Source organism: Mya arenaria, chromosome 13 (genome assembly GCF_026914265.1).
Source record: "Mya arenaria isolate MELC-2E11 chromosome 13, ASM2691426v1".
In the NCBI taxonomy this organism is placed as follows: Eukaryota; Metazoa; Mollusca; class Bivalvia; order Myida; family Myidae; genus Mya; species Mya arenaria.
Genome location: NC_069134.1, coordinates 13,553,658 through 13,579,642, shown reverse-complemented (window position 1 = coordinate 13,579,642; position 25,985 = coordinate 13,553,658). Strand labels below are relative to the sequence as shown.

Genomic DNA, 25,985 nt, shown 5'->3' with positions numbered 1-25,985 from the left:
ACAAATTTTGAGATGGACCTTTACCTTTCTTACACTCAAAGATTCAAATCGCGATTTGTTCATGACAATAGCGGTTATTTACTGTTAAATGTAAGCTTGATATGCAGCTTCATTTGATGTATTGCCAACTAAACAGCATATCTATTTATCAACCAAATGTGATTCTGAGTATTTCAAATAAAAAACAAGAACCTTGTAAATGTTTTTTATTGTTTTAATTTTGCAGATACTAGCCCATGCGACAGTTCACCATGTAAACACAATGGAACCTGTGAACGTCAAGGATACATGGACAACTATAACTGCGCATGCGTACCAGGTTTTACGGGACACGACTGCAAAATAGGTCACGAGTCTATCTTTTCTGAACCGATTCAATTATTGGAATTTGAAAACATGTATTTAAAAACATATGTAAAGAAACTTAAAATAGTTTTTCTGTATTAAGTGTTAATTTTAGAACGAATTTCTTTATCACGTACAAATGGCAACTTTCAGTTGTCTGGTTACACGTGATGCAGGCAGTATCATTTATGGGCAGGGCTTGCGCTTAATATAGCCGGAATTATATCACTGCGTATAACCATATAATGTAATCGATGTACATCAAGTCTACATATCTACGTCAAATTGTTTGATGATAATTTAAAGTACACCGATATCGAGACAATCATTCTACATTTAAATGTACCTACATTGTATTTCCAGACATTGACGAGTGTGCTAGCAGCCCATGCCAACACAACGGGACGTGCTCTGACCAAGTTAACGGATTCTTCTGTGGATGTCTTGCTGGATACACCGGCTATGACTGTGGAATAGGTAAGTGCAATATATTTTTAACGTAGATCTTACTTTCATAACACCATTTATGTAGGTCAATACGTTCAGATACTTTTTAAAACACATAGATACCTTAGGATAGTACTTCTTTGGAGCACAATTTCTTAAGCAAATATCAATGGCAACGTTCGGTTTGTTGGCTACACGATATGAGGGCAGTATCCTTGATAGGAAGGCGGTCTGCTAAAAAGCGGGAAATTTTTCAGCCCGTTTACTAGTGATGGGCCGATGATCGCCGATAATCGATTATATCGGCAGACATTCGTAACGATCGGCGACCTCATCGTTCGATAATCGAAATATCGAAAAATATTGCTTGAATCTAGTAAATTTAAACTTTATGTAGCGCAGTAACTTGAGCTTATGTAAGTAACCGCTACCTTTTTTTAAGTTGCGTACAAATCGTTTTATGATGGCAGACAGTGACCCCGATCTCAAAATATTAGATTACCCTTGTAATCGATCGTCCGCCGGAAAAGTGCAAATTATTCGAGCGAATTGGTTACGGTCATGCAAGCCCAGATTACATTTGCTTAATCGACCCTAGCTGTGTTCACATATTGGAATGAACGTTAAAATCAGTCGATGTAAAAACTAGAAATATTTAAAGAATCGAAATATAAACCGTCTTATTTAGAAAAAAATACGTTAGAAAAGGGTTTTTTTTAGAATTATTCCAAGTGACAGAAATAATATCTGTTTACCGACTGAAGCATTAAAAATGAAATATACATTAATAGTAAGGTCCTTATTGATATATATATCAGAAAATGATGTTTTTGTGATACTGTCCGATTACAGCCGATTGATCGGATAATCGATCGATCGGGGTCTCAGATTAATCGATATAGAAAATCCAAGCCGATAGCCGATCATTACCGTTTACCCTCATTATGTTGTTTAATGATAGTGAAACAGTGAAAATATGCACTATAAACTTTGTGATAACCATGCAGTTGACAGTTGTTGACTCGGGAATTTTTATTGAGTGAATATTTTTCAAAAATATTGTCATGTTTAGCTGGTTATCCCTGCTAAAGAAGAGCATTTATATGGCATATTTCCCTCACATCGAACTAATGGCAAAATGACACATTCGATATGAAGACAACATAGATGATTCATTTGACGATTTATTTACACAATAAAAAAAACAAACTCATCTATACGAAAAGAGATTACAACAAATTTTATACCGTGGTTAACATAATTATACACATAGCACATAATATAAACACAGCACTGGACAAACCGTTTTGGTAGTCCAAACCTGCCCTCTTCAAAAGGAAGGTCCGTCCAATAGTAGCTACATTTGACATATTTTCGCAGTGTGAAGCAGCACGTAAAATGGGTCTCGTATTTAACAAGGCACAGAGCCTGTACAAAACATATAAACATTTCCCACGTTAATTATAAGATGCAGGAACAATGATATTGCCGCATGCCAGAGAGTATTCGGAAACAAAATCTTTCAACCGCACCGGGAACCATCCCAGTGCCCCGAAGGTTTTCCGTTCGAAATTCACTATGTGTTTGCACGACAACAGTTTCCGCAGAGAAATCACGCTGGATACAAACATATACAGCAACGGTCATATGACCATAAATCTACAACAGCACCTTCCCCCGGGAACAGGCGCTGGCACATCTTCAACTATATATCACTGTCGGATCTAACGCCTCCGCTCAGTAACAACCTGACAACTCGTCCGCAGGACCATTGAACCACCTGAAAATCGGTCATTGTTCGAAACACCAAATCGCTTTCAGTATTCGTCGCCGAAACCCCGACGTTCTTAGTGTCGGACAGTAAATGTAAAGCCGTTTCCGCACTCGAACTCGATTCCTCTCCTTAGCGCACCGACGACAGAGGCTCCTCTGCATTCCCGTAAGTGCCTGTCGAAATCACCGACAGCTTCGACATCGAACTGATCTCAAACGAAGCCCACGCCTAACCTCAACTCACAGTGGGCAGTCTTCAAAATTAGGACAGGCATGGAGAGTCACTGATGGTCTTTGAACCTATAACATTGGCCATGTGTATAAATGGCCAAACCCGTACAGTGTTTGTTTCTATAGCCATTGTAACAACTACATACCTTTTCCATATGTGTGTTCAACCATGCCATACGCATCTTAATTATGTTGAAAGATTTGCATTGAATAACAAAAACCGATGGATACATGCATACTAGTGTTGTGTCTTATGAAAGTGAAAAAAAGTTTGCCTATACGTTTTCAGTAGAAAAAAAATGTTTATTTAATAATGTATAGTCAGATAATTTAAATGAATATGGAATAAGAAATACAAACTGTTTATAGTATTATGAACACGACAAACTTGCAGATTTTTGTCTTGAAATGTATGCGGTTTAAAATTGAAACTTATTTGTCCTGAATTTGTTTAAACCAACACATTGTCTAATTACAAGAAACTCATATAGATAATTTAGATATTGTCATAAGATCAATTGTTACGGTGTATTACACCTCGATATTCATTATATATTCAAATAAAGATCCCATTTTGTTATTCAGTGCGATATAGATACAATTTCTTATCAATATAGTTTAAATTGCATCTTTGGTGATTTTAACGCACGAAATAATGTCTTGGCGATTTATTGATTGTTGATAAGGCCTTTTTCCGAAAAGCAACAATTTGAAGCAGTTGATAAAGAGTTCCAGTGTGAACTTAATATATAACAGCATCCGGATTAAGTTTGCAAATCCGGAATTTTTGCAAACTTATTTTTTTTATTTTTCACCCAATGTTTTTTATTTTTGTATTTTTAAAATGTGTTAGGTAATACTAATAAGAGATATTTTTTGTTTCCTGAAATTTAATTTAGAAATATGTTTTTTTGGCATTTAAAGTCAACTTTTCCAATGGGAATCCCATTGGAAAATGGCCTTCCCATTGGAAAATGGCTTTTTCAAGCATTTCCAATTGGAAAATTGGCTCTATTAAAATTGTGGGAGAATTTGGAACATAATTTTTAAAATTGAAATTGACTGTTTAATTAAGAATATTTTACACTAAATACATGAAAAATAATATAATCATTAAAAATGAAGAACCGATAGATTCATTTAAGGCATTTGTTTGCGAATCCTTCCCATGAGTGAATCTTTCCAATTGGAGGATTCCCACATTCAAAGTGGGAAAGTATGAACATTGGAAAATTCCAATTGGAATATTTGTTTAATGGGAAAATTCCAATTGGAGAATAAAGTTCAGTTTTAAAATGGGAAATTTCCAATTGGAAGGACAGGTAATGGGAACATGTAGGAAATGGGAATAAAGAAAAATATTGTCATATTTAAAGCATTAATTAGCAAAATGACACTTCTTGCAATGTCCTTACCTGTCAACTGTCGACTTATCCATATTCCTCATCGCTGTTATACTATACAATGGTTAGCATGACGTCTAACCATCGCATTGCTACATTAACCCTGTATCAGATACTAGTACAATTTTTTATCCGATTGAAAAAAAGACAAACAAAAAAAATCCATCTTTCATCAATGTCACAAAAACGCTGTCGTTAAGCTTGATTACAAACATCTTGTCATTTAACCGATTATTTTCAAGGTTAAAGGCAACTAAAATTTGGTCAAGAATTAGCGTTAATGAAGTTCTTTGAAGTCGAAGATATAAACTTTTTTACACTTCTATCTTTTTTAAAGACCACATGATTATTTTCATATATTTACACAAATTAGAAAGGAGTCGGAGAGGTGATGGAGATCTATTGTATGAAAAGGCTTAATTTATGGTATTTATGGGTGAAAATAGTGAAGGAACGACTCGCCATACTGTCATTATTTCATGTACATTGTGCTATATTAAATTATTCTCGTTCACCAGAGTGAATGGTGCCATGCGTTCCACATTTGATTTATCACTATCAAACCTCTTGTAAATGAGAATGTGTGAATATGGTGTTGATAAATCGATTAATGGTTTAGAAAATAAACATTTTGAATTTTGAAAAAAAGAAACTTGTATGTATGTATGTATGTATTTCTTTAGACCTTGCGGTCAAGGATAACCCGTGAAAGTGCAAGCACTTATTTCCAACGGGGTCCTTTGTTTTTGCTGAAGGGACAGCACGCTGAAGAGACAGTGGCGGGATACAAGGAAGTCCGGGTGCGATACCCTAGCTCTTTTTCGAAGAGACCCCTTGGTTCTTTTGCGTGCTCGGTGTAAAGCACCGATACACGAGGTACAACTTTCCTGGGTGAAACCAGTACACCACTTTTCCAAGCACTACCCTTTAAATGCTGAGCGCCAGGCAAGGGAGCTACTTGTACCGATTTTTAACGTCTTTTGGTATGGCGCGGCCAGGGATCGAACCAACGACCTCCCGCTCCGTAGGCGGACGCTTAACCACTAGGCCACGGAGACGCTTGAACTTGAAGAATACTGCCATGACTGATGAGATGCAATGTGCCAGGCCGCAAAAGTTTTATCAGTGAACATATTAACAGACAATTAAGATATTACATTCAAACAGGGAAAAGTAATATGAAAACCTATCGCTGTCGCTAAAGTAATGCACCAGTCAATGGTAAGCATGCCCCCCCCCCCGCCCCAGGTCCGGGGGGACAGTCGGTGGTTTTGTGTTCGCGCCAAAATAGCGGGGAATTGGCCTTGGACCGACTGTGTAGCTCAAGGAATTTGGTCGAAGCACTAGCGGTTTAAGCGCCCGGCGTGCGTCACCTCTAAAATAATCGAAGTTTACTGTTTTCATCAATATCGGAGAAACAAAGGTAATAAAATATGCTCATAATGCACCATTTCCGACTACATACATGAGGGAGTAACCCCAAATTCCCGTAAAACAGTTTATGCCATATACTTTCGGTTCTGAGGGAGGAGCACATGTCAAAAGTTGCGCCCCTAAGTTACTACCCCTCTAACATCAATTCCTGGATCCGCACCTGCGATGTGCCATGTTTCCGCAACCTGGGAGATATAATAAAAACGCTTTTGTTTCTGGGGCTGTGATTACGAAGTTCGTAATCACTGCTTCTGTTGTAATAAACCAAGATGATACTTGACTTCTACTACTACAAGTTACCTACATTCACGTGCATTATTTAGCACGTTATTGCTATGTGTTTCACAAGATTTATACCCTGTGTACTGCTAAGATTTAGCATTCTCAAACATTTATTGTTGAATAAGATTTTAGCTGATAGCTATTTTCTATTTGTCTGAAGATGATGAAAAACATAATCTTATATATTCAACCCCAAGTCAGTTTCCTAGTCTGAATTTTGAGAGGATACAAAATGTATTCCTGGTGGGTACAACCTTTAAGGTAAAAGACAGACACAAATACATGCATGCCATATTTTTGAGAGGCTTTGCAGTGGATTTTAGTCTGAATTCCAGGGAATATTGGTCTAAAGTCCAGCGGATTTTGATCTTAATTCCAAGAGATTTTGGTCTGAATTCCAGGGGATTTTCGTTTAAATTCCAGGGGATATTGGTCTTAATTTCAGGGGATTTTGATATTAGACCAAGGGATTTAATGAAACTAAGCGCAATATCAACATTTATTATTTAAGACTAAATACAGAAATCTGAATGCATATTTACTTATATTTATTTAATGATCTAGAATACATACAATAAAAGAATAAATAATATATTATGAAATTATAATCAATTGTCAAAGCACATGATAAATAAATAATACATAAAAAAACAAGACAGAATTTTTACAAATTTTACTCAGCACATTTACTTATTTTAATAAGTGAATTATTATAGCACTGCGCATAGTAGTATACTTTCCATTATTAATTTATTAGGTTGGGGATTCCCCCCCCCCTGGGGCATATATGGCATTCACAAACCAAACTTACACTCTCAATTGTTTCAAATGAACATTATTATTTATTAACTATTTTGATTCAATTAGCATTCACATTTAGTCAAGTCACCATGATTTGCATTTGAATTTTTGCTATTTGTAACATTAGACATACCTTATATACTTCATTTGTACCAAAATTAAACAAATAACGATCTGTATTATAAGATAGCACAATTTGAAAAAAAGAGAAAAAAATACTTTTATTACTTAATTAATTGCTTAAACAATAAACATACATTTTTTCCATCCGTTTCTTTTATGAAATTCAAAAGCCATTGCATTACTCTTCATATTGACAAACAAAAAATAAAAAAAGTTCATGTATGTAATCGTCTATTTTATTTAATTTAAACAATAATTTGATATCAATATAATTTAGTTCTTACAAATCATGTAAGTAATTTCACTTTCAATAATTCGAGAGTTACTAAACAGTCGCATGACATATTCCTTTTATTGGACCTTGTCAGATGGAAAGCTATTATTAAGGACCCAAGTGATGTTTGTCCCTGCATCTGAACTGCCTAATTGCAGCCAATTAGAAATTTTGCATTGAATGTTACATATTTGGGTTAAGGGCTATAATCCCTGTCCCGACAATTTTGAAGATAGCACTTAAGAAAAGTTATTGACTGGCTTAAAGAAAAAAAAAATTGAGGAATATAGGCAATGTAATCTTTACAGATATACAAAAATGATTTACAGATACATATTTAGACTTATCAACATTTTACTTAATATCAAAAGGTTCTTACAAATTATTCATAATATTATTCTTCATATATATACACATTATTTAGTAAACAGTACTGTTTCAACAATTTAAACAAATACATAGTTACAAATCAAATGTTGCTGTATTATGGCAAACACTTGGTGTTCCATCAGTACTTTAACTGAACTGGAACCTCAGATCAACCCATAAAGAAATGGAGTCTAGTAACTTCCCACTCGCCTGCCTCTTGGAACAACTTGGCCATGATTTTACCAGTTACCAGTAAGTGTTCTTTTAGACCATCATGTTGGTCAGAAATGTAATCAAACAAATCAAGACTGTCCGTAACTGGAATGTCGGACCAGTTTCAATACATAGGCCACACTTTTTTTTATCCAACTCCTTCCAAATGATGGGTAGTGACATGGACATTCCTCAATCCAACTTCTGCCGTGACTTCATTCATTCCTTTAGTCAAATACGGACAGTGTGAGCTGTTGAGATAGACAGCTCCTGTGACATCACATTTTATTGTGAAGAATGTCCAGCATAGATGGCTTGTCATCTAATGTAGCTAATATGTCCGCCCGGTTAGCTCAATCGGTAGAGTGTTGGACTCTGAATTGGACAACCCGGGTTCGATTCCCGGGCGGACCAGGTCACCTCTGTTGTGATTGGTTATGAAATCCTTTCTACGACCATTCGCACTGTACCACTGCCCCTGGCATGTACAGAAGTTGTCAGTTCCTTGCAGAGGTGAAGGCACCTAGTACTGGTTCTGCCCAGGATAGGTGTGCGGTGGTTGAACTGTCACTCTGGGAACCTTCAATGTGCTCACGCCGGGACCCGGAGTATAAACTACTAAACCACCACCTAGCAGCCTGCTCTGAAGCTTGTCAATAGCCCCATATGTGTGGCCAGTCATCCATTATCCCCATTTTAATGATAATCTAAAAATAATCCCAAGCACATTTATATGCATATTTATTATATCATATCCGCTTCTATACACTTATCTTCTCTAGGATGTTCAAACAGGCTTGATGTGACAATACAAAATGTGAAGACAAATAAACAGTGAGATACTACAAGTATATTGAATTTTCTGTCTAATTTAAAATGATTTGTAATATAAACAGGACAGGTGAAACTTCCTATTCGACAAATATCATTCTTTATTGTCATTTCAAAGCATTTTTTATGATTAGATTATTTAATATTTCACAACTTAAATACTATCAGGAAGTCATAAGATTAACCATCTATATATATAATCATATATATATATATATATTTAATATATAAAAATAAGTCATTATACAATTGATATACACAAATTAAAAAGGTATTTATACTTCTGAAACACTGTTGCACAAGCCACTGGGCACAAAGAGGTTGATGAAGGTTTTCCTGATGCCCTTTGAGGTTTCCCCACAATAATGAGAAAGACGACCTCTGAGAGAGATGGTGGTTATTTCCTGAAACATGAATATTTATACATGTTGTATATAATTTTCAAAAAAGGACACTTGACAATATACAGAATGCTGTACATAAAATTTATAAGTCCTATAAATAAATGCTTTGGAAAAATCCCAGAACGTATAAACAGCAAAACCCAAAACCTCTTGATTTTGTTCTCAATTGGCCAACAGAGGAAGTAATTTTTTATTTTTCAAGAATCCATGAAAACCAGTGATATAAAATTGCTGACAAAAAATTAGATCATGCATTTTTCTTTAACCGTTTGTAATAGTTTAACCCACAAAACATTGGCTTTCAAACGAAAATATGCAAATCTGCGATATGATCTATGTCAGCAGTCTTTTATCATTGGTTTGCAGATACTTACCCAAAAATTTGCTCTTTCCAAGACAAAAAAATAAAAAAGTTGTAAAAACGGTAAATTTGTGAGAGTGCAGCTTTAATAATAATTAATATATTCTTGTAATGAAGCTGTTATGTGCTAAAAATAGAACCCAATGAAAAATAAGCATATCCTTATAAGCCTAGCTTTATATGAATCATCATACAATTTACTGAATCAAATAGACATATAGGCAAATGACTAAAAAGCTTCCATAGTTAAAGCTGCACTCTCACAGATTAAACATTTTGACAACTTTTTAATTTTTGTCTTGGAACAAGCCAATTTTTGCTACAATCCATGGAGACCAGTTATATAAGACTGCTGACAAAAAATTAGATCGCTGATTTTTATATTTAAGTTCATAAATTGATGTTTTATGCATTTTTCTTAAACCGTTAGTAAGGGTTTAAGCTCTAAAACATTAATTTTCGAAAATATGAAAATCTAAGATCTGTTTTTTTTATCAACCATCTTTGCTCTTTCCAAGACAAAAATAAAAAAGTTGTAAAAATGGTAAATCTGTGAGAATGCAGCTTTAAGAGTATTTTTTAAACTTATAATGAAAGTCATTTGCATTTATTTAATATAAGCATGCAAACTAATGTGTTATTTATTCTGAACTCCTTTATAAAAATGTAGGACAAAACATCCCATGTCATTTTTGACTAAGGGGACAAAACATGTCCAACCCATTTAGACAGGGTTGACAAAACAACCCAGATCATTTTGACATGGTGGACAAAATAACCAGGAAAATATTGGCAGTTCAAAAAGTTAAGACCCCCCTCCCATCCTACCAACACTTGAAAGATTAAAACTAATTGGTCATTATCAAGATGTGTTTTATTACCCCCAATAAACACCCTTTTTCACTTAATTTATTAGGTTTAGAAATGTTACTATGGAGATCTTTATCACAGCATAAGGAAGACACAGTGACTTTAATCATAAGGGTTTGCTACAAAGCTACAGTATAATATTAAGTTCAGCATTATGATAATCCTTACTTCAAAACACTCTTCTTAAAAAGGTGTTCAAGGCCAAAATCTAATATTCATATTCATTACAGGCTGCTTTGCATGACAATTATTAATTTCAGATATTTGCTTTAAGCAATTTATTTTTAATTATAAAAACACCTTCTCATAGTTTTCAGTTTTCATCTTCTTTTTGATATTGACATGTTAATATTAAAGGGGCCTCATGTGTTTTTAATATTTACTTTAGTCTTATATTAAAGCTGCCACCTCACAGATTGAACGTTTTGACAATTTTTTTTAAATTTTTGTCTTCGAACAAGCGAATTTTTGCATAAATATCTGCAAACCAGTGGTAAAAGACTGCTGACAAAATATCAGATTGCAGCTTTTCATACTTCCGTCCAAAATTGATGTTTTATACATTTTTCTTAAACTGTTAGTAGCAGTTTAAGCTATAAAACATTAAATTTGGAATGGAAATATCAAAATGTGAAATCTAATCTTTTGTCAGCAGTCTTTTATCACATAAGCAGGTATTTACGCAAAGAAATTCGAATACATAAAGTTTAAACAAAAAATAAAAAAGTTGGAAATCAATACATACACAAGTTGACTAACATATATTTTGAATAATAAACCTTAAATTACTTTCCAAAGAATACATTTAAGGAAAAGTTACTTACTGAAAACAAGACTGTAACAATGCATGTATTTTAAAGTGAAAACGCACATATTAAATGACTGGTGGATTCTTAAAAATAATGAGATTATGTATTTTAAAAATGTAATCCTTTATACTTTTTACTCTTTCTGTTTTAAAAAAGGATGTAACCCTAACCAAATCATTTTATTTTTGGCCCTACTATAACACAATCAAGAATTTAGCCCCACATTCCAGAATGCAGGGCTTAAATTGTGTTATCATTTTGATCACTGACATGACATCATTGACAAAATAAGGATTAAAAAATCTTTGTTTCCGCCCAACTGACCCTATTTTAATCCTTCTGATCCTTTTTTGTTTTTGGTGTTTTGATCAATATGTGCTTTTTTAGTAAAGACCTTAATAATACCCTGATATAGGTCAGTTTGCTTTAAGAAAGATGGTCCTCAAAAAACCCCACCAAAAACAGTTACCGTATGCCTACCTTTTTTACCGTATGCCTACCTTTTTTTGATATTTAAATGGAAACTATGAATACTTTTTTTTGGCCTAAGCAACAATTTTTTGTGTGAAGCCAGGTGTGCATACTGTGTATTTTTTTTACTTAATTACATTGTATTGTCTGCGAATTACCAATATCAAATCCATTGTCCTACTTAACAGGATAATGGTTTTGATATTGGTCCCATGTATTATCATTATAAGAAGTGTTGGAATTTTATTCAAGACCATTTGCAAGATGTGTCATGTTTGGTGTCAATATTATGCTTGAATTATCATATTTTATATTTGTCATTGTTAGATATTTAATTTGTATAAGAAAATGAGAAATAATAAAACCTTTAAAGTTTTTTCCTCAGTTGGTAAGAATTACACCTGTTGTTGTTGTTGGGTTAATAAAAGTCTGCTTGCCTATGGCTCCATTATGGCTTGACCCTGTCACACCCCCTAGTGTGACTGAAACATATTTGTGAGGCCAAAGGGGGATCCACCTACATTGAATGTCAGTATTTGATTTAGCTCCACCCCTTTTACTTGACCTGACATTGCCCCTTTCACTGAACCTGACATCTGATTGGCTGAATGAATATGCCTTTTAAAGGTTTCCTTGTGACTGACAGCCCCCACCCCCCACAGAGAAAGACTGGTCATTTGAGACAATCACAATCATATTTTGAAAAGGGGGCTATATGCATGACTATGAATTGGCCTGTAATTGATTTAAGATAATGATCATTATCTGCAGTTATGCACTTAAATTCATAAAAAATTCATGTTCCTTATACTATGAAAATTTTGGAAGAAATACATGACTGTCAATTTAGAATTGAGCTTAATTTCCATGTAAATATCCTTAAATTGTATAACATGTCGAAGGCAAAATGTAGATTTTCACAGATTGATACATTAAAGAAGGTTTCTACTTTGTGTAAGGTTTTCTGAATTTAAACATTTTTTTTTGTCTTCAAGTCTCTTAACATTACCAAATAAAAAGAACTGTCCTCCAGTTTGTATTATGTAGAATAAGATGTAATTTGGAAGTAACTGTAATTTGTTACAAAGATGCTTTAATCAAAACTTAATGAAAATCCCACATTGATTCCGTACATTTATATATATATATATTAATACATATAGCCCGGAATAGTTGTAGCCCGGAATTATAGCTATTCTGGTTTTCCCAACCTAATCCTACGGTACAAAAAAAATTAAACCGTTGTAATATATACACGTTACTTCAGAAAAAAACCCTGTTATGTTAATACATATAGCCTGGAATTAACATAACTGGGTTTTCCCATGCCGGTAACAAATAAAAGGTGAATTTCTAGCTATTGAAATTCATGTAACAGTCCAATGACTCTATTGTTTCCTAAGTATAATTCCGGGCTACAACTTTTAAGAGCATATACATATACTATCACACTCATCTGATATATTGGGGATTAAATTTATGTACCAGTACATTATCTTACAGAATGATAGTGATAGTCATTATCAAACTATTATCCTGATTTATAAGTAAGTTGTTGAGTGAAAACTATTTTTAAATTGAGACAATAAGGTGGATGACATGTTAAGTTATTGAAAGCTTTGAAGATTTTATACAAAAGTTATAAGTTGTCTCAATTTATGATTTCGAAAAACCATTAAATTTGCAGGCCTAGCATCATAAGCCACTCACAGACTTTGATGGAATTGGTAGACAAAAAATAAATATTTACTTTCTTAGTGTTGCAATGCAAAAGATACTGGGCCTACTTTCTATGAGTAAAACATTCTTAATATATAAAGCTTTTTTCCATTTGCCAAATAATGGAAAATTATTTGAACTTGATTTTGAAAAATAATTATTTTTTATCCTGACTATATAATTATTTAGTCTTTTAAACAGACTCTCTTCCTTTTAAACTCTAAAATATCTTTAAAAATAAAATAGAATACATTTAAACCCATTGATTTAATTAATTATTTAAACAGGCCAGTCTGCACTGTTTTTTCAGTAAGGATTTTAGTCAAAATCATATATTCGTAAGAACAAGACAGTACACCATAGGTAATTATGACCCCCCCCCCTCCCATAATTATGCATATTATGCATATTTGTATACATGTATTAGCTAGACAATATACGACGATAAGTGTATTGTATATATTAGTGAGCAAATAAATGCATTAATAAATAAATAAATACAGATTTATACCGGTAAATAGATTTATAAATATAAATATTTTAGGAAAGATAAACATTAGATAAAACATATTATCAAAGCCTTTCTAAATAGCCATATTGTATTGGCTGGTGGGGTTACTCAAAATTACCGTGCATGGTCCGCTTACAACCAATTAAATATTTTCAATTATAAGCTCTGAGAATGATTCATACAATCTTTGATATGATGTCAGTTTTTTTTTACATGGCATGGCTTGACTTGATCAATATAAATTTTATATTATATGACTTGCACCATTCACATGACTTTTCATATATATTCTTTAAGTTTTGTGTGATAATAGATCTTTGATCTAAATTTGTGATTCAAAACTTAAAGATACATATATATATATATATATTTACTGCTTCGGAATCACACTTTACACACAAGACATGTTAAAATGGATTATTGTACTCACTGTTTTTTAATTTAAGTTTATTCATCAAACTCTGTCACTCTAGCTGTCTCTGTATTATCAGCATCACACATCAACTAAAAAAATAAATAATAAGAATTATAACAAGAAAGGTTCAAGTAGTTAAAAATATATGGGCTGTCATTGGACATAATATAACAATTTACCATGATTCCATGAAATATTTTTACAAACTAGCAAAACCGAACTCTTTAGTATTTTTTTTTACATCTTTGTGAGATTTTGCATAAAGCATCTATCTAATTCTTTGTTAATTTACCACATTAAAATCAAAATATATTGATTAACTGTACTTTTATTTATTTTATAAATATCTTTACTTATATGTTGTGCACCAGTCAATTGTAACCACGGCGCCCCCAGGTCCGGGGAATAGCGGGGACTTTGACTTTCGGTCCAGCCAACCCTGGGTCTAATCCCCCTCCCCTGCGGGGACGAACTGATGGTAAAACCCCCGCCAAATGCCCCCGCACACCAGAGACTCTATATAAGGCCCAATCTCGGCTATATTTGGCTCAAAGACAAAACCACCGCGGTCACCCGGCCCTGTGTGGCCACATAGAAAGTATAAACACGGCCCATTTCCCCGACTATTCCCGGTATCCCCCGGACCGGGGGGGGGGGGGGCGTGGTTACAATTGACTGGTGCATTGGTTATAATAACTGAGAGGCCTCAAAGATGCTCACATGACTATGACATTTTGACCTTTTAGCAGATTAGAACAAAGAAAGGATTTTTAAGAAATAATTCCTCAATGAAACAGAGTGAAACTTTATTCAGGGGCTATACACCGTATGATGAAATAGCGAAAGAAGAGAAAATTGCCGAAAACTGACATGAACTTGGTATCAATGTGAACAATGCATTGAAACTAACTAACTGAAGTACCACATAGTTTACAATTAATTGATTTTTCACATTTTTTTTTTCCATTAAATTATCGATGTTATCACTTAATGTTACCAAGCTAGGTATATATTAAATTAAATAGACAAGTGTAAACTTTCGTAGCAGTGGATACAACACTGGACTGCAATTTTGGCGACCACAGTTTGAACCCGGTCTCTGTTATTTTTTCTTTACATTTTGATATTTTTTTTAACAATTATGATATCAAAAGGATAAACATTTTATTGAATAATTGTCCTGTATACTGGGACTGACCCTACTGTTTGTATAGTCCATTGGTTAAAGAAAATAGATTAAAAAAGAGAAACAATAATTGTAAAGTGTGTGTTTAAGGTAGCACTACCCTAATGAAAACCTCCACTTGAAATGCTTCATTTTAATGCTTTATCCTTTATTGTTAAGCACATACCTACACATCTTTTGTGGGTTCATGTGAGCAGTTCAACTTCAAAGCAACCCAGAAGCGTCTTTTTATTTTCCATTTCATTAGCTTACATTTTTCAACAGTAGTTTTATTAAAAAATAGTTATTTTCTTATACCGAAGGTAAAACATACTGGTTTTTTTTTGCATAATGTTCCAAAAAGGTTAAAGATATTTCATATTGATAAGGAACAGGTCATGAGTATTTTTTGAACTTGTTGATATCGCTGTAAAATGACATTCACAAGGACCCATTTTTTATGCTGTCAAAACATTGTGTTAAAATTTTAATTACTATTTAAGTACAGTTTGATTATATTTGTTGATTTGACAGTAAAATTCTTCTAAATTTTAAAACCAGGAAATGATACACATAATAATAAGAAATTATCAAGCTGATCATAGTTTGAAATGATGCCCATAAGGGGTATTCTACCTTTAAATATACATGCAGTTTAAAAAACCTTAAAAGCTTAGTAAAGATATTACTTAAACGTTGTTCCTCAATGCTGTTATTACATATGCCTAACAAAAAATAAAACAGCTTTCCTTGTTTTAGGTGCGGGGGATAGCAGAGACTTTGTCTGAAATAGCTCATTTTGAACTAGTTTAATACTCTTTAGTCAACTATATTAAATTATCAAATAAGTAAATTCTTACACAATTTTAGTGGGAAATGCGCCATCTCTATCCCCCCTTGCTACAATAATGCACCAGTCAATTGTAACCATGCCCCCCCTCAAGGTTCGGGGAATAGCCGGGACTTTTACTTTCGGTCCAGCCAACCCATCTAAATCTTAGTAGACCAAAGAATTGTATGTTTACAGATTTTTTTACGTTTTTTGATATGGCAAATCCTTCACGTACAAATTGTTTAGTATCAAAAGTTGGTAGTTATTCCGATCGGGATTCCGGGTTAAAGCATTTAACATCTCAAAAATATCATAAAACAAGAAATATTACCAGATTATGTTATTTTATATCAGTTCCATACATAAAAATGTCATATCCTACAAATAATTATGAGTTTGACGTGTTTTTTTTTATTTCTTGCTGTCAAAACATAGCAATATATACATGAAGGGCACCTGCAAGGCTTCAGGGCACAATTTTTAAACAATCAGAACATTTCGGCCATGGCTGAGTTGTTACGATTGTATTTACGAGGTCTATCTAGAAGCTTGTCAGTGGTGGCCGATTTATTACGATTGGGTCGAGTTGTTCTGCTTGGCATAATTGTTGTCTGTGTCAGTCAACTTTCGTTTTATTGGAAAGGTAAATAATGTGTTTTAATGCAAAATAACTTTTCACTTACATGGTAAAATATGAATAAAAACCTTTATGATCAATATAAACCATAAAATACTTCACTTAATACAATTTCAATATTTTTCAAAACACCCCCGGTTTTTGCACAAACCTGCTAAGACGTTACTGGCTAAGGTCACAAATCCGAACACTTTCTGATGTTTTTTACAATTATCTTGGAGAGTTTATGTTGTAGTAAGTTAAACTTTCGTATGAAACATCTTTGGTTCATGTGAAAACAGCTGTCAAAGTACAGATTCACGATCTTGTCAATATTATGTCGAAAATCGTTTATTTTATGGACAGTAAATCACCCTTCAAATTACGCTATGGAGGGCACAAATACCGAACACTTGAAAAGCGAAAATACATGGTCATACAATTATAATTAAAAAGTATGCTATATTAAATAAACACTTAGCTGCAAAGTGATTTATTGTTTCCGAGGTTTTTTCAAAACATTTGCTTCAAATGTAAACTGTGATTTCTATTTATAAATATCTTAACTGCAAAACCTAAAGATGTGCGTGCGCCCTCTGATGTCATTCCCCCATGTGCTACATTTTGATCTTTAAGCGTATAAACATTGAATGGCATTTTTTAGAAAAATACTTAACAAAACAAGATGAAACTTCGCAAGTGTGACCAAGGCAAGCCTCTGTATTGATCTAGATCATCGAATAATCGATCACGGTAAACAAACGCGTGTTTTAGCCGGTGTTCGGGATTTGTGCCCTGTTCGGAAATGTACCGTCAACCAGTAAGGATTGGAAGAATGTATTACACGTCTATAATTTTAGACTGGGGGGGGGGGAAGCTACAATAATGAGCGATTAGGGATACTTTTTTATTATTTTGACATTTCATTTGTATCCCTGTAACTGCCATAGTCTAAAAATCGTCAAAAGACTCATTGACGGTCATTTAGGTGGACTATGGGGGGGGGGGGGGGGGGGCAAGGCTACAATTGACTGGTGCAACCACTGGGACACCATTTTTTATTATTTTGATATTTCTTAAAATACTCGTTGACGGCTATTTAGGCAGAGTATCCCCACTCTCTGTCGAAGTGTGGATAAGAAGAGGCCTGTTTCAAGTGAACGTTCTTTACGAGATGTCCTACTTCTTGACTGTTTATATATTAAAAAATCAAGACAAAAAAATAAATTGAAAAGATAAATGACTTACCAATGGGTGTTTGAGATATCAATTTGGCACCACTTTAGTGCCATTCATCGCTCTTCAAAGCTCCATAAAACAAAATCATTCGTCTAACACATCCCCGACATCTTAACGCAGATGGTATTGATTACTGTGACATGTTTGTGTTAAACCGGTTTGAACGTACATTCACTCGAGTAATAAAGATGCACTCTTAAGTACTCCCAGATAAGGTTTACCACAATTAATAATATTGTTTCAATATTCCTAAAAGGATGAATAAATGTCGAAAACAATGGTTCTTATAAAGGATATCGAGTTAAATTTGAAAGAAATGAGCATTACACACGGTATTTCTACCTTATGAGACTATAGTAGACCACAATACATCTTTTAGCATTTGCCAATCATTTAATATTTTTTGCGCTTTCTGCTATTAAAAACACGGTTACAATCTTGTTATCAGTAATAAATATTTTCAATCAATGCATTATTTAGTATGTAGTTAAAGGTTTATCAGTCACAATTGATGTTTGTTATATATGTGTATGTATTGATTTTGAATAACAGTGTCACTAAACAAAAAATAATTAAACAAATTTACGCAATTTCACAACCTAAAAGGTTGTCCTGTTTTTTCCAGTTCTTCTGGATTACCCTGTATCCCCTACCTCGAAACGAAAAGTTAACTTGGACGACATCGGTACGTTGTGGTTGGGGGGGGGGGGGGTCACCCCCCCCCCCCTCCTTCTGGCCACTAGTGCAATTGCAAAATTAATTTTGATGCGTGAGGGATATACTTAAGCGACGATGTTAACCATTGCTTCAATAGTTATGCTTGCATATGTACTTGTTGGCATTTTGGGTGCCTCATTTCTACCTCAAAAATGCTCAACCAGGTATGAGTTTATTCTATAAGTTATAGCTCGTAGTTTGTAAAATGTGGTTCTTTAGCAGATTTGTTTTAAATACGAAATAAAAGATGTTGCTTCCAAGGTATGCATGATCAAAATATTCATAAATTATGTATGAGTCCCTTTTGCTGAGTGGTTATGCTATTTATTTGTCCTTGACGTAACAAGCGTAGGTTCACCCCTGATTAAAACAAGACTTTATTTTCATACTTTCATTGTATTTTGTTCTGCAATTTCAGTATCAAAGAGTTAACTAATTATTTCAGACACATTACCTGGAAAATGATAATTTGGTGCCAATGAGGTACGAGTCCCTTTAAGAATGACAAAGTGTTTTTACAATCAGCTAGATAACAAGTTCAATTTTTTCCACATATACAAGATGATTTACAAGTAATCATCATATGTGTATTTTTGCTTCACTGCTATCTTGTAGGATGACTGGCTTATATACTACTACCGGGTATGTAGTAAAGTGACACCATGGCATTAATTACCAATAGCGTTTATTTTGTAATGCAAAATTCACCAGCCTTATATTTTTGTACAGTTCGATATTTTTTTCTAAAACATATACTAGTATTACTGTTTGAAGAAGGCATTTCATGGGCACATGATGCATGTTAACATTCTAAAATGCCTTCCAGCATTTTTAATGGTGTTTAGCTTGGACCAGCTCAAAACCAAATAATAGGGGTTGGAAAGTCTTTGGTTTAGGAGTTAAAAAGTCTTTAATATGGTTATTAAAATAATTCAACTAGGGGTTGAAAAGTCTTTGATATAGGAGTTTAAAAGTCCAAACAGGTAGGGGTTGAAAAGTCTTTGAAATAGGGGTTTAAAAGTCTATGGGTTGAAAATTGAAAAGTGTTCTTTTTTAGAAGAGTTGAAAAGCCTCTTGGGGTTGAAAGGTCCTGCTTCCCTGCAGAACAGTGTGTATGAAATAAACTATTATCTTAGGTAAAACATTTCATATGGATTTCCATCAATTAATTACATCTTCATTAAAAATCAATAAAATGGTACATTTTTTGTGTAAAGGTACTGACAACCGAAATAACATTTTCAAGCGTAAAACTGAGAATAGCTTTGGTCCCAAAATGAATAAGTTCTTAGTCGTTTGTAACCACAACTTAATCGATTAAAAATGGCGTCTGAGGAGATGAAACTAGTGTAAAGATATTTAAAAAATGGAATTTGTGTCACTGGTTGAATAAGAATACTTCAGGTAATTTTTGATATGATTTATTGCATTCAAATTCATTAAAAGATGCTTAAATCTTATCGCTAATATATCGGCACAGAAGTATTAGCTTGGAATTGGATGGATACAATGTCAGGACACAGGTAAACAATAAAACAAAACTTCAAATATATTCCTAAATAAATAAATAGGTATTCTTTTAAGAGATTTAGGAAAGTTGAAATATTTTCCCATTAAAATTTATTGCCAGAACCTCCAATTGGATTACGCCCATTGCCAATGTTACCAATTGGAAGATTCCAATGGAACAATGTTCCAATTGGAGTTTACCAATTTCCTGACTTTTCCCATATTGAATTGTGGGAAATATCCAATTGGAAAAATTGGTCGAGGGGATTTTTTTTTACAAAAAATGATAAAAAGTACTATAAACGCACTTTTTCTAGATAACATTTTAACCATTAATGATAATGATTGTTATTAATCACTAATTCTTTTTTTGAAGATGTGGGAGAATTTTCCAACAAAAAATGTTGGGCTGATTTTCCAATTGGAAAAAACCATTTTCCAATGGGAAGGCCATTTTCCAATGGGACTCCCATTGGAAAAGTTGACTTTAAATGCCAAAAAAACATATTTCTAAATTAAATTTCAGGAAACAAAAAATATCTCTTATTAGTATTACCTAACACATTTTAAAAATACAAAAATAAAAAACATTGGGTGAAAAATAAAAAAAATAAGTTTGCAAAAATTCCGGATTTGCAAACTTAATCCGGATGCTGTTATATTTGAACAATCGAAAAATGTTCACATTAAAAGAAGTAATAGTGTCAAATCAAGCATTAATTATAGGCTTAAAAGTTTCTATTGTTTTTTATATGTATATATTGAATGGCCGTACAAATGGCGATATATTAGGAAAACCTACCTGTAGTAGAGTTAGTATTGTTGATTATTTTATGTGTTATCGTAATGTGACGGAATTTTGCCCAATGCTTTCTGATGCACACACTCCGGTTAGTTTTAGGTACACTTTTAAAAAAGAGAATGATAAACATAACGATTAAGGCAAGGGAGACAAACTAAAACTATGGAAAAATAAAACGTAATGGATTCGTTAAAATGTTGACAAACGTTGCCTACACTAGATGAATAATGAAATTAATGAAGAAATCAATTCAAAAATGACTGTTGAAAAGATTGAAACCCATGTAAAAACATTGATCTATAATAAAGACTGTGGAATTGGTCAAATGAGTATATCAAACGTTTAAAGATATATACTATTCAATTAAATTTTAGACAAGGGAATTGTTCGTCAAGGTTAGACAAATGGAATTTAAATCCTATATATAAAAACAAAGGAGATCCTAGCCGGCTTGAAAATTATCGACCTATAACCTTTTATTATGTTATGGCTTAGTCAAGACGTCATTTATCCCTAGTGTTTGATACATGTATATACAATAGTATAAATCATTGAATGAACCTTTTTTAATCGCCAGATATTGACGAGTGTGCTAGCAGCCCATGCCAACACAACGGTACCTGCTTTGATCTAGTTAACGCGTTCTTCTGTCTATGTCTGGATGGATACACCGGCTTTGACTGTGGGATAGGTAGATTGAAAATTTATGACATATACCTAACTATCGAAACAACGTGTATATATATCAATATTTCAATATTTTTTAAAACCTTCATACCTTGAAATAGTTTAGCTCTCTCTGTGTAGAACGATGTTCCTAAGTATGCTAATGGCAACGTTCTCTTTGCTGCATACACGTGACTCAGTCAATAGCATTTATATGTGGGCGTGCTCTTTTTAGCATGATTTTTTTAAACCCAACAGCGTCGTGCGATTAGCTGGTTACTGGTGTTGCAGGAAGTATTATTGATAGATTGGCGCTGTGCAAAATAAAGATGGAATTTCATCGCTGTGTTTATATCCATTATGAAATAGATTTAAGGTGCAACAGAGTACATGTATGCGTTGAACTGTGTGATGACCATTTTTAGTACTCCGATATCTAGACTTTATTATTATCTATAAATGTACCTACCTTGCATTTTCAGACATTAACGAGTGTGCTAGCATCCCATGCAAACACAATGGGACCTGCTTTGACCTAGTTAACGAGTTCTTCTGTGGATGCCCTGTTGGATACACTGACCTTGACTGTGGAATAGGTAAGTAAACTAGTTAAACCATGGAGATTACTATTGTTAGAAGGTGTTTGTATATATAAAAAGAAAACTTTTTATTTATTCATAATCACATTAATGCAACGTTTAACATTTTTAGCACAATTAAATGTTGTTTTGTTATATTTTTGGCAGATATAAATGAATGTACGGCCCAGCCTTGCTATAATGGCGGGACATGTGTTGATCTTGTTGGATCTTCCGTTTGTCTGTGCAAACCATGGTTTACTGGCAAGATTTGCCAAACAGGTACAGTGTGTAACAAACTGACTTTGCTTCAAATGATTTCGCTTAAGTATAATGGATATTTTGTACCAGTGACCACATTTCAAGAAAGCATTATGCCCAATAGAAACTCTTAACATTATCTAAATACGTATTAATAATATATTTCATCATTTAATTATTTTTAAACTTGTGGATTTTTGATTATATTTACATACGAATATTTTCACAAATATAAACCAGGTGTTGACACATGCGAATCCATGCCGTGTAAAAACGACGGGATCTGCCTGTTTAACGAGTCAAGAGGATACTTCTGCGACTGTCAAAATGGCTGGGTTGGCAGACAATGTGGCTATAGGCTTGAGAACGAAACGTTTTTCAAGGGTGAAAAAAATGGAATGGTTGGTATTACAGCTATTTCTAGGAATTATTGAAACTCAGAGTTTTGGATTCGATTGTAATGATGGCATTGGTTTCACCTGTCTGCGTAGCAAATATAATAACTTCACTTCACGAGTATGATCATTCTACCTGGGCAATTAAAACAGCATGGTAGATGATAGTCGTTAGAAAATATATGTTAATATCTAGTCATGGTTAGACATATTGTATAATATTTTTTATATTTTCACGATTTGGAAACGCTCAATTTATGGATTTTAAATAAAATGCATTGATTTTGAAGGTGCTTGTCATTTAAACAGAGTGTAAGGATTCCATCAGTGTTCAATATCCCTGCCTCTTAAAGCAAAATTAACTTTTTTGACTTTCAGACTGACGAGTACCTTCACTACTCCGACTGTGATTGTGTACTAGGTTCGGGTCGCCAGGAGTACTGCTACATGTACACTCTTAACAAACACTCTGGATTTGGAATTCTTGCCGTCCTGCTTGGAATCCTGTCATCGATGATTTTGTATTTTCTGTTTTACTGCGTTTTCAACAAATCCCTACCTTGTTTTCATAACCGAATATCGCAAGAATGGGATCACGAAGAAAAAGATGTCTTACCTGAAACACTAGAAGAAGAAAAAGTAGAAAAAGAAAATGAAGTGTGTGATACACACTTGGAGAAAAATAAAGAAGTGAAAGTATCTCCTCTAGAAAAACTGGACGCACCTAATAAACGCAAACATCACTGTTGGGCTTGCGAAGTTAAATACAACAATGCGCCCGCCCCACTGTGGTATAGGAAGGACTTTAAGAAATATTGAGTTAACACTGTCATGCTTTTGTAATATTCGATTTACTATGTTCGTCGATTGGTGTTTCGTTGTATATACTCTCACATAATTAATTTTGATAAATGTTTGAATACGTTTAAGGTTGAATACCCTTTTCTGAAGTCTATCCAAAAAACAGATATTTTGACTATCAGATACATTTTCAATCTTTTTGGCACTTGATCAAGCGAAAATTCACAGTCAGGTCATGTGACCTTAGGGATATTTTGAATGCCATATAACGGCAAATAACTCCTCCAATATTTTACCTAAATCACGACACAATTGCCGCCCTTTTACACATACAGCAGTGACTTCACAATGTGTACATGAACTCTCAGACGATAGGAACTGTCAGCACAGTGAATTTTTGTTCTAGATATAGTTATTTTTTATGTTATATTTTGTTTACCTTAATAAAGCTGTGTAATTAAATGAATAAAACACATTTTAATTTTTTTTGTGTACTTTATTTTGTTCGGTTTAATAAAATACATATCAAATGGCAGCATGTCTGACACTGATAGTGTAGGCTAACGCCTCGGGTGACATTGTGCTCTCGGGTTGACTATGTCAATGCCAGCCGCCTTTGCTATTGAGCTTTTATGCGTAGTTGACATAATATTGCCGTATGGGTGATTAACATGATTGCTTTGTTTGATAATAAACCATACATAAATGCGTCCCTTCCTTGTGTGTATATAGTTTGACGGTCCGTATATCAATGTAGTTTAATAAATCCACCTTTTTTGAGATCAGCGGTTAGTATCATATTTTTGGCCGGTCCGGACCTCGCGAAAATATAACAATTTAACAAAGGCGAAAACAATTCGGAAGTAACATAATAAGCTATGTTCAAGGAAACATCAAAAGCGTATTAAAAATTCGAAATGGTAAAAGAAAGTGTTCGGTATAATATAAGAAATATAACACAACAATTCGGGCCATATGGTATTATAAGGACCGGTCAGTCAGCCCCAGAAGGCGAATGGACATCGGCCTACGCACGCTCATATACACCTTCGATTGGCCGGTCCTTATAATTTAATTTGACCCTCAGAGTTGTATAATAAATTTTAGTTTATGTGAGGCGTTCAACCCTTCCTCATTAACACGTTTGCAACTGTGTGTCTTTCGTTGAGTGAATGTTAGGTATTAACATTTTGCATCTATACAGGGTCATTAACAAGGTATCTTACCATCTTCTGCACGGAATGTTTGTATTTATTTTGTATATCATTTTGCCCATATTTATATTTTCATCAATTATTTACTTTTACGTACTGGTTAGAATGTATTAAGAACAAAAGTATTAATAAGGCAGGAGTAAGGAGAGCGCAATGAGCCAGCTTCTCCTTTACTTATACGAGTAACGTTATAAGTTCTGACAGAATTAGAAAAAAATGATACTATTATTTTCGTACAGAAAACTGAATCATTTAACTAAAACAGCCAGTGAATCTCATACGCAAAATATTTTTTATCGAATTTACTTTTGTTGTTCTTGGTTATGTTTTTATTGAAATAAAGTCTAAGTAGACGATTTTTTTCAAGTCTTTATACAAACTTTTAAAATAACATAAGGAAAAATTGATGTTCCTAGCTCTACTTTCTTCCGGTTTCCTTATGATACCGGGCTTGAGCTCATCATTTCTTATAAAAGACCATTTATTTTGTATATCATTTTGCCCATATTTATATTTTCATCCATTATTTACTTTTACGTACTGGTTAGAATATATTAAGGACAAAAGTATTAATAAGGCAGGAGTAAGGAAAGCGCAGTGAGCTTCTCCTTTACTAATACGATTAACGTTATAAGTTCTGACAGAATTAGAATAAAGGATTCTATTTTTTCGTACAAAAAACTGTATCATTTAACTAAAATAGCCAGTGAATCTCATACGCAAAATATTTTTTTTATCGAATATTTTTAATTGTGTTGTTCTTGTTTATGTTTTTGTTGATTTTTGTTGATGTTGATACAACCTATTTAAAATAAAATAACGAAATATTGATGTTCCTAAATCTACTTTCTTCAGGTTTCCTTAAAATACTGGGCTGGAGCTCATCGCTTCTTATAAGGATTCTTAGGGAATAAATTCAAAATAATGAAAAAAAAATCATTCACTGTATTAATTTGATTTCTCTGCTTGATATGACAATGTAAAAACAGTTGACATACCGCATGTCGTGGTTGAAAGGGTAAAAATAAAAAATTCTAAATATGGTAACACTGACACTGTGTGTGTGCGTGCGTGCGTGCGTGCGTGCGTGCGTGCGTGTGTGTG

The 25,985-nt window shown here is 33.6% G+C and overlaps 1 protein-coding gene and 1 long non-coding RNA gene across 2 annotated transcripts in view; one reads left to right on the top strand and one right to left on the bottom strand.

The window, feature by feature from the left end:
• The window catches only part of LOC128214492 (integrin beta-like protein C), a 32,533-nt gene extending 8,646 nt beyond the window's left edge, over positions 1-23,887 (top strand). The window contains exons 9-15 of the mRNA XM_052920987.1: positions 227-346; positions 709-822; positions 21,544-21,657; positions 22,115-22,228; positions 22,379-22,492; positions 22,712-22,872; positions 23,245-23,887. Of these exons, the coding sequence (XP_052776947.1) occupies positions 227-346; positions 709-822; positions 21,544-21,657; positions 22,115-22,228; positions 22,379-22,492; positions 22,712-22,872; positions 23,245-23,685 (1,178 nt within the window). The 3' untranslated portion in view covers positions 23,686-23,887. The remainder of the gene's footprint in view (positions 1-226; positions 347-708; positions 823-21,543; positions 21,658-22,114; positions 22,229-22,378; positions 22,493-22,711; positions 22,873-23,244) is intronic.
• On the bottom strand, positions 8,326-14,231 carry LOC128214493 (uncharacterized). Its single transcript, XR_008257929.1, has 3 exons — positions 14,102-14,231; positions 8,808-8,930; positions 8,326-8,402 (listed from the first exon to the last, which is right to left on the bottom strand). It is a non-coding gene; the product is annotated as an uncharacterized LOC128214493 (long non-coding RNA).
• Positions 23,888-25,985: the final 2,098 nt, after the last annotated feature.